General features: G+C 42.3%; 1 protein-coding gene across 1 annotated transcript in view; it reads right to left on the reverse strand.

Moving 5' to 3' along the window:
* Positions 1-982: 982 nt before the first annotated feature.
* The window catches only part of GLP2R (glucagon like peptide 2 receptor), a 143,918-nt gene continuing 128,256 nt past the window's right edge, over positions 983-16,644 (reverse strand). The window contains exons 12-13 of the mRNA XM_038371934.2: positions 11,076-11,117; positions 983-1,486 (exon numbers count right to left, since the gene is read on the reverse strand). Of these exons, the coding sequence (XP_038227862.1) occupies positions 1,151-1,486; positions 11,076-11,117 (378 nt within the window). The 3' untranslated portion in view covers positions 983-1,150. The remainder of the gene's footprint in view (positions 1,487-11,075; positions 11,118-16,644) is intronic.

Below are 16,644 nucleotides of genomic sequence, written 5' to 3' on the forward strand. Positions count from 1 at the left end.
CCTAATCACATTAGCCATGCCATCAGGGGCTCGTTCATCTGCACATCTACCAATGTGATATATGCCATCATGTGCCAGCAATGCCCCTCTGCCATGTACATTGGCCAAACCAGACAGTCTCTATGCAAAAGAATAAATGGACACAAATCTGACATCAGGAATCATAACAGTCAAAAACAAAAAAGAAAAGGAGTACTTGTGGCACCTTAGAGACTAACAAATTTATTAGAGCATAAGCTTTCGTGAGCTACAGCTCACATTGGATGAAGTGAGCTGTAGCTCACGAAAGCTTATGCTCTAATAAATTTGTTAGTCTCTAAGGTGCCACAAGTACTCCTTTTCTTTTTGCGAATACAGACTAACAGGGCTGCTACTCTGAAACCAGTCAAAAACCAGTAGAAGAACACTTCAACCCCTGTGGCCACTCAGTAAAAGATCTAAGGGTGGCAATTTTGCAACAGAAAAGCTTCAAAAACAGACTCCAGTGAGAAACTGCTGAGCTTGAATTAATATGCAAACTAGATACCATTAACTTGGGTTTGAATAGAGACTGGGAGTGGTGGGTCATTACACATATTGAATCTATTTCCTTAAATTAAGTATCCTCACACCTTCTTGTCAACTGTCTAAATGAGCCATCTTGATTATGACTACAAAAGATTTTTTTTTCCTGCTGATAATAGCTCATTTTAACTAATTAGCCTCTCACAGTTTGTATGGTAACTTCCAACTTATCTTTGTGTATATATCTATATATCTATATATCTATCTTACTATATGTTCCATTCTATGCATCCGAAGAAGTGAGCTGTAGCTCACGAAAGCTTATGCTGTAATACATTTGTTAGTGTCTAAAATACCATAAGTACTCCTGTTGTTTTTGCAGATACAGACTAACACAGCTGCTACTCTGAAACCTGTCATTTTGAAACTTGTCTCTGTCACCTGCAGAAGTTGGTTCAATAAAAGCTATAACCTCACCCACCTTGTCTGTCTATTATGCTGGCACCAAGATGGCTACAGCAACACTGCATAGCCCATGGGAAGAAACTTTCCATTCTTTTTCTCCTGTTGCAGGAACAAAGCTTGTGGGGGAGGAAGACGTCCCTTCTGACGGTGCCTTTATTATGCTGTCCTTTAAAAGAGCCTTCTAAATCTCACTTTCTTCAAAGACTTCCTCCGTTGTCTCTCCAGTTGTGACTTCTCCTTCGCTGCTATCGGACACACTTACCCTGGGGTAGGGCTTTCCAGTAGGGCCTGGCTCTGAGCTAAGAACTGCTCTCCTATTCAACAGCGCCTGCTGGAGCTGCACAGCCCAGGGCTCGCTCACTTCCATGCACAACCTGTTATTGGCAAAGTGCTGATGTTTTTGCTTCTTTGAACATTTCCCCAGATATTTGATGTTTTCCCCAAGGAAGCACTGCATGCAGCCAAATGGATCAGCCAGCAGGAAGCGGGACCATTGCTTTTGGAGTTCTGCTTTCACCTGTTGGAAGAAGAAAACAACCTGACACAAGGTATTTCTGTGTGGTGACTTTCATGCAGGCAGAAGATGCTGGGCTGACAGCCCTGCAGTCTGGCCTTTCAGCTACTCACAGAGCAATGTAAGAACAAGCAAGGTGCAGTGTCTCAGCCCTGACTTGGTGTGAGCGCTCTAGGGGACAAAGCGGAGGTCAGACCCAGGGCCAACTCAGACCTAGACTTTCTGATACACCTGCCAACAAGAGGTTTGTCTGTGAAGTAGCTGTTGGGATATGGCTGCCTGTCTAACAGTATGTGTGTGGAGACCAGCAAATCATGTCAAATAGCCCACTTAGCAGCTGGCTACCATGACTGAGAGGTGAAAGACTGCATTCCTGTGTCAGTCCCCTGAGCTAGCCAGTTCCTGCTCCATTCACTACACTACACTATAGACGGAGTGACAGTGACTCCTATGTTTATATCCCCAAACACTTTCCTTTACAGGGACTTTTTGTTCTGAAATGCTTAGAACCACTGGGGATTGGTGCAGGACTTTGAAATTGGGCAGGAGATAGTCCTGGGGCCTGGGCGATTTGTGTGAGTTGTATGCTCTGGTCTGTGGTTTGTATAATACAGCTGCCCCAAACCCTGAATACTGTATAGCCCTCCACATGCATCATCCCAGTGGCAGCACTGCACATGGAGCTCTAACTCCAGACAGCACATAGACAAAATGGATCTACAGGCCTACCACAAACAGCATCAGTGTACCCTTTGGCCTAGGGAAAGTCCACTTCATAAGGAGACAGCGAGCCACAAGGTCAAGTCTTACTTTTGCTGAGTGATATTGATAATTCTGTGCACTTTGGAACCCTTGTCATTGAGCTAGGGCCTCCTCTTGTGCAGGCAAGTATCAGCCTGTCTTACAGTAGTAGCTGAGCGGTTGCTCTATGTCACTTCTGAGAAAGCTAGGAAGAGAATTCCAGCCTCTCATAAAGAAGCTCCAAGCCTTACCCTCTCACCATGATGCTTCTCAGGAAGAGGTGATCAAATGTACACGCTTGTCAGTAAAATAGGTCTACTGCTGCATAGGTAAGCCAATGTATGATGTCCCTCACAAGTAGCTAAGCCAAGGAGATAACAGCCTACTATCACTGAGTGCTAATAGAGGTATCCTTTATCTTAAGTGGAAGAGATTAGGTGCTGTGGAACTGATGGGGCTGGTTTGCTGCTCATGATCTAGGCAGGAGTTGTTGGTGTTGCACATTATAGAATTTCTGTTTTCCATTTTTTTTAAAAAGAAACCGTATGAAAGCTATGCTAAACAAACATGTTTATGGTTTCCAAGCCAAGAATAAAAGTTGCCTATGCATCCACACAAAAGGGGACAATTTAAGGTTTCCCTTGTCATATCCTAACTTGAGTGTTTGACTTTGCAACTTCAGTAATGTTCTTTTAATGTAGATTTTGGGTTTGTAATTATAGGTGGCACAGGTAGTGATGGCTAAAGTTAAGGTAGCCTAACACTTCCTGTTTTCAGTTGCCTATGCTAAACTTTAACTTTTGGGGCAGAAGTTTTTCTTGCAAGATGTCTGCTTCAGGCTGAATCATTTTGGAAAGTTTCAGCAACAATGATTCAAGAGTGTCTGATGAGATTAGGAAAAAATACATTATTTTGCTGATGTTAATGAAATACTAGTAAGAATTTTATGAGATCCCCTAGTGCCTCCATGCTTTGAAGTAGGGACTTGAAATTGGCAGGTGTCAGAGATCTGCCTTTTGCTGTTCCTGTGAAAAAATGCCCAATTTTTGCCAAGGTACAAACCTTTGAAAAATCTCAATTCGCACATGCTCAGTAGCCTTTTTGGGAGTTTGGCAGTTGAATTATGTGAAGATTCTATTAGTATTGAGCATCCTCCAATCCCTCACAGCTCCTGTGTTCCAGCTGGATTACATCTTCATGGTGCATCATGAGAACTCCATGACTACAGTGCACCATAGTGGATATAGTCCCACCAGGGAGCCCAGCCCACAGAGCAGAGTGGGAGAATGAGACACTCACGGTAGCTCAGGCAGACACAATTCAATATTGAAATGAGCCACCATGAAATGTTTCAATCTAGGGATGTCAGAATGTTTAGTTCAGATAAAAAATGTCAAAATAAAATGTTCTAGCATTTCTGAATCAAACATTTTTGGAACTCTCTGTTCTGCGAAAAATTTGACGTTTTGACTTGTCATCCCTATGGGACTAAACAATTTCAAAATATTGGCATTTCCTGCAGGATGGAAATTCTGATTTTTGCTTCTTAAAATTCAGACTTGACCTCTGCCTGAGGTAGCATTTTTTTGAGAGTCTGAGCAAAAGTGGTTCAGTTATTTCCAAGAATAATTTTACTGAAAACTACTTAGTCTTGACAACATCAAACATTTTTTTCAACTGGTTTTATGAACTGCTATTTCACCTCCATGCTCTGGAGTAGGAAACTGAAATGCCTCATAGTGGAATAATCCTATGATCAGAATGTTTTCTTTCACTGTCCCCATAAAAATCTTTCCAGATTTGGCCAAGTTAATACTGGAGGAAAATTGCCATTTTCATGTGCACTGTAGAATTTGTTCAGAATCTGTCCCTTAATTTTCTGAATATCACACATGCTTCTAGGCCTCAGTGAACCTCCTGTATTATATGTATGCCTTATGTAGATAACTAGAACGCCACACAGGAGATAGACTAAAAAGTTCCTCCTGGTCTTCCAGTTAGATATATAACTGGCTATTTGCAAGAGCACTTACCCAGTTGTGTGTAAAAAGATAGATTCATAGATACTAAGGTCAGAAGGGACCATTCTGATCATCTAGTCCAACCTCCTGCACAGCGCAGGCCACAGAATCTCACCCACCCACTCCTACGAAAAACCTCACCTATGTCTGAGCTATTGAAGTCCTCAAATCATGGTTTAAAGACTTCAAGGAGCAGAGAAGCCTCCCTCAAGTCACCCATGCCCCATGCTACAGAGGAAGGCGAAAAACCTCCAGGGCCTTTCCAATCTGCCCTGGAGGAAAATTCCTTCCCGACCCCAAATATGGCGATCAGCTAAACCCTGAGCATATGGGCAAGATTCACCAGCCGGATACCCAGGAAAGAATTTTCTGTAGTAACTCAGATCCCATCCATCTAATATCCCATCTCAGGGGATTAGTCCTATTTACGCTGAATATTTAAGATCAATTACTTACCAAAATCCCATTATCCCATCATACCATCTCCTCCATAAACTTATTGAGTAGAATCCTAAAACCAGATATATCTTTTGCCCCAACTGCTTCCCTTGGAAGGCTATTCCAAAACTTCACTCCTCTGATGGTTAGAAACCTTCATCTAATTTCAAGTCTAAACTTCCTGGTGGCCAGTTTATACCCATTTGTTCTTGTGTCCACATTGGTGCTGAGCTGAAATAATTCCTCTCCCTCTCCTGTATTTATCCCTCTGATATATTTATAGAGAGCAATCATATCTCCCCTCAACCTTCTTTTAGTTAGGCTAAACAAGCCAAGCTCCTTAAGTCTCCTTTCATAAGACAAGTTTTCCATTCCTCGGATCATCCTAGTAGCCCTTCTCTGTACCTGCTCCAGTTTGAATTCATCCTTTTTAAACATGGGAGACCAGAACTGCACACAGTATTCTAGGTGAGGTCTCACCAGTGCCTTGTATAATGGTACTAAAACCTCCTTATCCCTACTGGAAATGCCTCTCCTGATGCATCCCAAAACTGCATTAGCTTTTTTCACAGCCATATCACATTGGCAGCTCATAGTCATCCTATGATCAACCAATACTCCAAGGTCCTTCTCCTCTTCTGTTACTTCTAATTGATGCGTCCCCAACTTATAACTAAAATTCTTGTTATTAATCCCTAAATGCATAACCTTACACTTCTCACTATTAAATTTCATCCTATTACTATTACTCCAGTTTACAAGTCATCCAGATCCTCCTGTATAATATCCCGATCCTTCTCTGAATTGGCAATACCTCCCAGCTTTGTATCATCTGCAAACTTTATTAGCACACTCCCACTTTTTGTGCCAAGGTCAGTAATAAAAAGATTAAATAAGATTGGTCCCAAAACTGATCCCTGAGGAACTCCACTGGTAACCTCCCTCCAACCTGACAGTTCGCCTTTCAGTAGGACTCGTTGCAGTCTCCCCTTTAACCAATTCCTTATCCACCTTTTGATGTTCATATTGATCCCCATCTTCTCCAATGTAACTAATGATTCCCCATGTGGCACGGTATCAAATGCCATACTGAAATCTAGGTAAATTAGATCCACTGCATTTCCTTTATCTAAAAAATCTGTTACTTTTTCAAAAAAGGAGATTAGGTTGGTTTGGCACGATCTACCTTTTGTAAAACCATGTTCTATTTTGTCCCATTTACCATTGACTTCAATGTCCTTAACTAATTTTTCCTTCAAAATTTTTTCCAGGACCTTGCATACTACAGATGTCAAACTAACTGGCCTGTAGTTACCCGGATCACTTTTTTTTCCTTTCTTAAAAATAGGAACTATATTAGCAATTCTCCAATCATTCGGTACTACTCCTGAGTTTACAGATTCATTAAAAATTCTTGCTAATGGGCTTGCAATTTCAGGTGCCAATTCCTTTAATATTCTTGGATGAAGATTATCTGGGCCCCCCGATTTAGTCCCATTAAGCTGTTTCAGTTTCGCTTCTACCTCAGATATGGTAATATCTACTTCCATATCCTCATTCCCATTTGTCATGCTACCATTATCCCTAAGATCCTCTTTAGCCTTATTAAAGACTGAGGCAAAGTATTTGTTTAGATATTGGGCCATGCCTAGATTATCTTTAACCTCCGCTCCATCCTCAGTGTTAAGCGGCCCCACTTTTTCTTTCTTAGTTTTCTTCTTATTTATATGGCTATAGAACCTCTTACTATTGGTTTTAATTCCCTTTGCAAGGTCCAACTCTACTCGACTTTTAGCCCGTCTCACTTTATCCCTACATGTTCTGACCTCAATTAGGTAGCTTTCCTTGCTGATCCCTCCCATCTTCCACTCCCTGTATGCTTTCTGCTTCTTCTTAATCACCTCTCTAAGATGCTTGCTCATCCAGCTTGGTCTACAACTCCTTCCTATGAATTTTTTCCCCTTTCTTGGGATACAGGCTTCCGATAGCTTCTGCAGCTTTGATTTAAAGTAATCCCAGGCCTCCTCTACCTTTAGATCCATAAATTCTTCAGTCCAATCCACTTTCCTAACTAATTTCCTTAATTTTTGAAAGTCAGCCCTTTTGAAATCAAAAACCTTAGTTGCAGATTTATTTTTGTTAATCCTTCCATTTAGTTTGAACTGAATTAGCTCATGATCACTTGAGCCAAGATTGTCCCCTACAACCATTTCTTCTATGAGGTCCTCGCTACTCACCAAAATTAAATCTAAAATGGCATCCCCTCTAGTCGGTTCAGCAACTACTTGATGGAGGAATCTATCAGCTATCGCATCTAGGAAAATCTGAGCCCTATTATTATTACTAGCACTGGTCCTCCAGTCTATATCTGGGAAGTTAAAGTCTCCCATGATCACGCAGTTTCCATTAGTATTTACTTTATTAAAAACATTAAAAAGGGCTCTATCCATATCCAAATTAGATCCCGGAGGTCTATAGCACACCCCAAGCACTATCGTATTCCACAATGTTTCTGTTATCCCTATAATATCTGGTTTCACTTCCTGCACCAGTAGCTCTAGTTCCTCCATTTTGTTACTTAGGCTCCTCGCATTGGTGTACAAACATTTTAATTTTTGCTGTTTGGCCTCGCTCACATTTTGTACCCTATTAGGCACAGTCATTCTACAGTCAGTATAACCTATTAGACTAGAATCCACACCGCCCTCTCTCCTTATATACATTCTCCTACCCACGGCTGTATCCTTTCTTACTTCGTCTTCTTCCCTCTCAATGCTAAAATCTGGCGTGGAGATTACCTGGACATCTCCCAACCATCTCCCCCAAATTCCTAGTTTAAAGCTCTCTTTATCAGTTGTGCCACCCTCGATCCTAGAAGTCTATTTCCTTCCCTACTCAGATGAAGTCCATCCCGAGAGAACTGTCCTCTGTCCGTGAATGCCTCCCAGTGGCCATACATCCCAAAGCCCTCCTTATAGCACCACTGCCTAAGCCATCTGTTGACAGTCATAATCTTGTCACACCTTTGTTGCCCTTCTCTAGGAACAGGAAGTATCCCACTAAAGATCACCTAAGCCTCAATTTCCTTAAGCGTCTTATGGAAAAGACTAACCTTAGTTAGTCTCTAAGGTGCCACAAGTACTCCTTTTCTTTTTACGGATACAGATTAACACGGCTGCTACTCTGAAACCAGTTATGTGTGCAAATGCAGTCATATTTTTGATGTACTTCTGTTTTCCATTTTTGCAACTTCAGTTCATAAGTACTAAAAAAAAGTATGGCTAAATGCAGTTTTAGGAAGAGATTTCTGTACATGTTTGAGTTGGGGCACTTTGAAGTTTGTTCAACTCACATATTTCAGTATAGTTCTGATTAAGCATAGCTGCCATTTTTCTAGCTCTCCTCCAGAAGTTTAATGACTGTTAAAGCAAACACAATATTTATTCCCAGACAAAAACTATATGAAGGAGTTCAGACTAAAAGTACATATCAGTTATTAGGATAAGGGATACTGTAATTACGGTAATATTGTAATTATCTCTAGAACACAAACATTATATACCCAGGAAATTCAGAATTAAGGTTAAATTTAAAAGAAATCCAAATGATAAAATCAGGAAATACTGTATACAGTTAATGAAGTGAGCTGTAGCTCACGAAAGCTTATGCGCAAATTCATTTGTTAGTCTCTAAGGTGCCACAAGTACTCCTTTTCTTTTTGCGAATACAGACTAACACGGCTGCTACTCTGAAACCTGTATACAATTAGGGCACCCAAAGAACCTTAGCTATGTCCTGTAGGGTCATTATGCACTGCTATTATTTACAAGATATTTTAGTGTTATTGGTCCCACACTAGATTAAACTGATTTTTAAAGACACATAGGAGTTTTTTCTGTTTTTTTCCCCTCATGACCTCACTACAGGACAGAGTTAACAATAATATGCCACAGGCACTCAGTTGCAGATCTAATGCCCACATCCCTGTAAATTTACTTCTCCTAAATAGACGCCTTACACTACCAATAAGGAATTCCAACTTTAACTCCATCTTAATGTAATTGTATCTAGGAATTTCCTTTTTTTAATTGTTAAAAATTTCAGACATGAACAATAAGCCAGAAACCCAAAGACAATGTCACCTGAAGATTATTCTTCAGCTTCAGTTAAGAAGGATAAAGACTGTTAATCTTTAAAAAACAAACAAACAAAAAAAACCCTCCAAAGCCTATGCGCAAGATTTACTCAGAATAAGTGATGTAATCTAGGGAGGATTTTTCATATATAACAAAGATGTTAAGTCTCTGCTTTAAATGAGAAACAAAACACAACCTTAACTATGAAGCAGGAAGTGGTGCCTCCATAGAAATGTCTTGTTTAGAGCAATTTGAGAAATGATTTTTCCATACCATGAAAATTTTTGAGATACTGAAAAATGTTCTTATTCCGAACTGGGATGAAATGTCAACACCTCAAAGTTTTGCAAGCCAAGAAAACAAAATATTTTTTGTTTGGGTCAATCAAAGAACTTAATTTTGATAATTTTGAAGAGTTGTTTTGATTTAGACATTTTACTAAACTTTTGAAACAAAAGGTCATTTTGACAGGAAAAAAAAATTTTTTCTGGTTAAAAAATGTTAAAACAGGATATTTTGACAATTTCATAATTTTTTTTTCAAAAATATTTTGAATCAGGAGGTTTGTGAAAACTGACCCTGTTTCTCTCTCTCTCTCTCTCTCTCTCTCTCTCTCTCTCACACACACACACACAAAGCCCCAAAATTCCTGCCCGCCTCTAGTCGTGTATTCCTTATTTAAACAAAAACAATAATGATCTGACATCTGGCTCTTATATGGCATTTTAATCTGCAGATCTCAAAGTGCTTTACAGAGGAGGTCAGTATCCTTATCATTTTACAGATGGAGAAATTGAGGCATAGAGCAGTGATTGACTTGTCCAAGATTGCACAGCAGGCCAGTGACAGAACTGGAGGTATAACCCAGGTCTCTGGGGTCCCAGTTAGAATCATAGAACCACAGAATATCAGGGTTGGAAGAGACCTCAGGAGGTCACCTAGTCCAATCCCCTGCTCAAATCAGGACCAACACCAACTAAATCATTCTAGCCAGGGCTTTGTCAAGCCAGGCCTTAAAAACCTCTAAGGATGGAGATTCCACCATCTCTCTAGGTAACCCATTCCAGTGCTTCACCCCCTCCTAGTGAAATAGTGTTTCCTAATATTCAACCTAGACCTCCCCCAGTGCAACTTGAGACCATTGCTTCTTGTTCTGTCATCTGCCACCACTTAGAACAGCCTAGCTCCATCCTCTTTGGAACTCTCCTTCAGGTAGTTGAAGGCTACTATCAAATCCCCCCCTCACTCCTCTCTTCTGCAGACTAAATAACCCCAGTTCCCTCAGCCTCTTCTCGTAAGTCATGTGCCCCAACCCTCTATTAATTTTAATTGCCCTCCGCTGGATTCTCTTTAATTTGTCCACATCCCTTCAGTAGTGGGGGGACCAAAACTGGACGCAATACTCCAGGTGTGGCCTCACCAATGCCGAATAAAGGGGAATAATTACTTCCCTCAATCTGTTGGCAATGCTCGTACTAATACAGCCCAATATGCTGCCAGCCTTCTTGGCAACAAGGGCACACTGCTGACTCATATCCAGCTTCTCATCCACTGTAACCCCCAGGTTCTTTTCTGCAGAACTGCTGCTTAGCCAGTTGGTCCCCAGCCTGTGCATGGGATTCTTCCTTCCTAAATGCAGGACTCTTATCAGATTTCTTTTGGCCCAATCCTCCAATTTGTCTAGGTCACTCTGGACCCTATCCCTACCTGTAAATCTAGAGCAGTGTCTCTAAACCTTTCCAGACTACTGCACCCCTTTCAGGAGACTGATTTGTCTTGTGTACCCCAAGTTCCACATCACTTAAAAACTACTTGCTTAAAAAATCAGACATAAAAATACAAAAGTGTCACAGCACACTATTACTGAAAAATTGCTTACTTCATCATTTTTACCATATCATTATAAAATAAATCAATTAGAAAATAAATATTGTACTTACATTTCAGTGTATGATATAAAGAGCAGTATAAACATGTCATTGTGTGTATGAAATTTTATTTTTTACTGACTTCACTAGTGCTTTTTATGCTAGAACAACTCCACTAGTTTCAGTGGAGTTACTCTGCATTTTTATTTACCTTAGTGAGGGCTAAATCTGGCTACTGTCTCTCCTGATAAAAGAGGTTATTGCCTATTTAGGAGAATGCACGCGTGCAAATCTCAGTGGTCAGTACTGTATTATTTTATTGTCATTCTGTTCATTGCCTTGAAAATTCTACAGAAATCAACTAGTAATACACATTGTGGTGCCTTACCTCTCCGTTAACAAAGCAGTATAAAACTGCTACAAGGAAACCCTATAAGAGAAAGAAAATGAGAAGAAAATTAGATTATGGAGGAGACAATGATTCCTATAGTCTTAATTTAAGGATGAAATTATTATTAAAATCTTCATAATACTAATCCCAGGACCATTAATCTTGGTTCCTTAAATAATTTTCTCATATACAATAAGTTTGTTTTAAGGAATTGCTAATATGACCAACAAAATTGGTTAAGTGGTAAACCTTATAATAAGTGTGGAACAGATTTGTACTTGACATACTTGAGGCTATTTTGTTGCCTACACTCAGGAATGGAGATTATCAACAGTTTATTCTCTTGTACAAATGTCAATGTAGTATCTTCTGTACGCTACTTCTAGTGCAGTGGGTGCCATCCTGAGGAGTCCATAGTACCTTATTAGTTCAAAAGGCCTTGGACAATGCCATGACCTCCAGGAACTTGATGGAAAGAAGTCTTCCTCAGAAATTGGACCTGGAAGGAAGCTCTGGCTTGCTTTGCTATTACACCTATAGCCTTGAAACATCCTCTTTAGTCCCAAGGGATTTCACCAACTTTAAAATGCTTAGCAGTGATGTGACCTCTAATGTTTATTACAAGGCTGGATGAGCCTCCTTGGTGGATGCTCAACAGGCTGCTGTGTTTGGATTCAACCACTAGATCCCATGTGCACTTGACTTGGTGGGTTTGAGCAGAGTCTTGGTGTTGGCTCTGGGAGTGTAGGCACTCTCAAAGTACAGACCCTCTGTCTAGCACCCCAAGGGCAGGCTCCACAGCTCCCATTGGCCGGGAAGCTGTGGAAAGAGCCAGCAGGACCCCGCAACTCGAACCCTCTCCTGCATCCCAGCCTGGAGTCCCCTCCTGCACCCAAACTCCCTCCTGGAGCCCGCACCCCCCAAACACCCTAACTCCATTCCTCACCCCCTTCTGCACGCAAAACCCCTCATCCCCAGCCCCACCCCAGATCCCACACCCCCAGCCAGAGCCCTCACCCCCTGCACCCCAAACCCCTGCCTTAGCCCAGACCCCCTTCTGCACCCCAAACTCCACATCCCTGGCCCCACCCCAGAGCCTGCACTCCCAACCAGAATCTTCACCCCCTGCACCCCTATTCCCAGCCTGGAGTCCCTCTCCTGCACCCCAAACTCCTCATCCCCAACCCCACCCAGAACTCACAATCACAGCCGGAGCCCTCAGCCCCCTCCCAAACCCCAAACCCCTGCCCCAGCCTGGTTAAAATGAGTGAGGATGGGAAAGAGTGAGCGATGAAGGGAGGAGGGATGGAATGAGCAGGGATGGGGCCTCGAAGAAGGGATGGGGCAGGGTGTTCAGTTTTGTGCGATTAGAAAGTTGGCAACCCTGCCCCAGCCTTGCCTAGCCCTATCCCAGTCTTGTCTTTGTCCTACTTTAGCCTCGCTCCAGCCCTGTCACTGATCTGCTCCAGCCTTGCCTCCACCTTCTGATCCCTTGGACTCTGATTACCTGCCATTGACCTCTGGCCTGTATCTGGACTTTGGCTTCATAGAATCATAGAATCATAGAATATCAGGGTTGGAAGGGACCCCAGAAGGTCATCTAGTCCAACCCCCTGCTCAAAGCAGGACCAAGTCCCAGTTAAATCATCCTAGCCAGGGCTTTGTCAAGCCTGACCTTAAAAACCTCTAAGGAAGGAGATTCTACCACCTCCCTAGGTAACGCATTCCAGTGTTTCACCACCCTCTTAGTGAAAAAGTTTTTCCTAATATCCAATCTAAACTTCCCCCATTGCAACTTGAGACCATTACTCCTCGTTCTGTCATCTGCTACCATTGAGAACAGTCTAGAGCCATCCTCTTTGAAACCCCCTTTCAGGTAGTTGAAAGCAGCTATCAAATCCCCCCTCATTCTTCTCTTCTGCAGACTAAACAATCCCAGCTCCCTCAGCCTCTCCTCATAAGTCATGTGCTCTAGACCCCTAATCATTTTTGTTGCCCTTCGCTGTACTCTTTCCAATTTATCCACATCCTTCTTGTAGTGTGGGGCCCAAAACTGGACACAGTACTCCAGATGAGGCCTCACCAGTGTCGAATAGAGGGGAACGATCACGTCCCTCGATCTGCTCGCTATGCCCCTACTTATACATCCCAAATGCCATTGGCCTTCTTGGCAACAAGGGCACACTGCTGACTCATATCCAGCTTCTCGTCCACTGTCACCCCTAGGTCCTTTTCCGCAGAACTGCTGCCGAGCCATTCGGTCCCTAGTCTGTAGCGGTGCATTGGATTCTTCCATCCTAAGTGCAGGACCCTGCACTTATCCTTATTGAACCTCATTAGATTTCTTTTGGCCCAATCTTCCAATTTGTCTAGGTCCTTCTGTATCCTATCCCTCCCCTCCAGCGTATCTACCACTCCTCCCAGTTTAGTGTCATCCGCAAATTTGCTGAGAGTGCAATCCACACCATCCTCCAGATCATTTATGAAGATATTGAACAAAACGGGCCCCAGGACCGACCCCTGGGGCACTCCACTTGACACCGGCTGCCAACTAGACATGGAGCCATTGATCACTACCCGTTGAGCCCGACAATCTAGCCAGCTTTCTACCCACCTTATAGTGCATTCATCCAGCCCATACTTCCTTAACTTGCTGACAAGAATGCTGTGGGAGACCGTGTCAAAAGCTTTGCTAAAGTCAAGAAACAATACATCCACTGCTTTCCCTTCATCCACAGAACCAGTAATCTCATCATAAAAGGCGATTAGATTAGTCAGGCATGACCTTCCCTTGGTGAATCCATGCTGACTGTTCCTGATCACTTTCCTCTCCTCTAAGTGCTTCAGGATTGATTCTTTGAGGACCTGCTCCATGATTTTTCCAGGGACTGAGGTGAGGCTGACCGGCCTGTAGTTCCCAGGATCCTCCTTCTTCCCTTTTTAAAGATGGGCACTACATTAGCCTTTTTCCAGTCATCCGGGACTTCCCCCGTTCGCCACGAGTTTTCAAAGATAATGGCCAAGGGCTCTGCAATCACAGCCGCCAATTCCCTCAGCACTCTCGGATGCAATTCGTCCGGCCCCATGGACTTGTGCACGTCCAGCTTTTCTAAATAGTCCCTAACCACCTCTATCTCTACAGAGGGCTGGCCATCTCTTCCCCATTTTGTGATGCCCAGCACAGCAGTCTGGGAGCTGACCTTGTTAGTGAAAACAGAGGCAAAAAAAGCATTGAGTACATTAGCTTTTTCCACATCCTCTGTCACTAGCTTGCCTCCCTCATTCAGTAAGGGGCCCACACTTTCCTTGGCTTTCTTCTTGTTGCCAACATACCTGAAGAAACCCTTCTTGTTACTCTTGACATCTCTTGCTAGCTGCAGCTCCAGGTGCGATTTGGCCCTCCTGATATCTTTCCTACATGCCCGAGCAATATTTTTATACTCTTCCCTGGTCATATGTCCAACCTTCCACTTCTTGTAAGCTTCTTTTTTATGTTTAAGATCCGCTAGGATTTCACCATTAAGCCAATATTCAATATTCACTTGGCTTGTCCCTGGAACCTGACCCTATGGCCTCAATCTCTGGCCTGCACCTGGACTGTGCTGACAGTTCCAATTCTGATTTATCTATGGATTCTGATCTTGATTTTTACCCGTGCTTGTCCCCAGATCTTGATTCTAGCATCACCCTTGGCCTAGGCTCAACCCTCTGACTAGCTGTGACCTATGCTCATGAGGCCTGATTGTTGGAGGTAGTGCCTGACAACCATGGCTACTCTACTATCTCTAACTCTTGATTAGAGCTAGTATGAGTATGTCTGTGCAAGCTGGGGATCACACCACCAGCTCATAGTGTAGACAGCCTAAAATGGCCAGCAAGAGAGCCTTCCTTTTATAGGTTCCAGTTCCTATTGTCAGGGGACTCTCCTTAGTAGCTTCAATCCCTTGTCAAATTCATAGTTTCATATATCCCAATGCCAAAAGGGATCAATCTGATCATCTAGTCCGACCTTATATAAAATACAAACCAGAGAACTTCCCAAAAATAATTCCTAGAGCAGAGCTTTTAGAAAGACAGCCAATGATGATCTGTTGTTTGGTTACAGCCCACCTAGAAAAACTGATTTTCCTGGGTGGCAGCTATCTCTCTGTCCTAGGATGCTTCCATTTGAACAGGTTAACAACTCTTTATGGCTCTGCCTTGTTCTGCAAAGGAAAGGCTATTTCAGCTGTTATTCATTCTTAATGACTGTTCCATTCAGGTTTGCACCCTTGCTGTAGCCATGCTGGTCCCAGGATATTAGAGAAACAAGGTAAGAATGTAAGAACATAAGAACGGCCAAACTGGGTAAGACGAAATGTCCATCTAGCCCAGTATTCTGTCTTCTGACAGTGGCCAATGCCAGGTGCTTCAGAGGGAATGAACAGAACAGGTAATCATCAAGTGATCCATTCCCTGTAGCCCATTCCCAGCTTCTGGATAACAGAGGCTAGGGTTACCACCCCCCCCCCCATCCTGGCTGCTAGCCATGGATGGACCTATTGTCTGTGAACGTATCTAGTTCCTTTTTGAACCCTGTTATATTCTTCGCCTTCACCACATCCTTTGGAAAAGAGTTCCACAGGTTGACTATGCATTGTGTGAAGAAATACTTCCTTTTATTTGTTTTAAACCTGCTGCCTATTAATATAATTTGGTGATCCCTAGTTCTTGAGTGATGAGAAGGAGTAAATGACACTTCCTTATTTCTTTTATCCATACCAGTCATGATTTTATAGACCTCTATTATATCTCCTTTTCCAAGATGAAAAATCCCAGTCTTATTAATCTCTCCTCATGTGGAAGCTGTTCTATACCCCTAATCATTTTTGGTGCCCTTTTCTGTACCTTTTCCAGTTCCAATATACATTTTTTGAGATGGGATGAACAGATCTGCACGCAGTATTCAAGATGTGGGTGGGCATACCATGGATTTATATAGAGGTAATATGATATTTTCTGACTTATTTTATATTTTATATATATTTATATAAGGTAGGTGAGGTAATATCTTTACTAGACATAGTTCTGTTGGTGAAAGAGAAACTTTCAAGCTACAGAAAGCTCTTCTTCAGGTCTGACCAGAAGCTGGTCCTCACCCACTTCATCTCTCTGTTCCATTCAAGGACAGACATCCAGGGCCAGACCCTTCTCCTTAACAGAGAAAGTATGATGCAAGGACACAGGGAAAGATGTCAGTAAGTGTATAAACATACACGTAAAAAAAGTTAATAAAATCAAACTTGAATTCATAAGTTCCAATAGACAGATCCCCAAACTATCCCTGTGATATCCCTCCTTATCTTCAAACATATTCCAGAAATCCTTATTCTCAGTTGGGCACATAAACAATCATGTCTGCTCCTGTGGCTATTATCTGACATTAAGATTCCTCATTTAAGCTACACAGACTTTAGATATAGCCTGTGCAATTTAACTTCCTAGGGTTCTTTCACCCAACCACCTCAAATAAATAACTAAATGCTTCCGCTTACCTTATTACACCCCAACTCTCCTCTTTCTCCAC

Source organism: Dermochelys coriacea, chromosome 14 (genome assembly GCF_009764565.3).
Source record: "Dermochelys coriacea isolate rDerCor1 chromosome 14, rDerCor1.pri.v4, whole genome shotgun sequence".
NCBI classification, from domain to species: Eukaryota; Metazoa; Chordata; order Testudines; family Dermochelyidae; genus Dermochelys; species Dermochelys coriacea.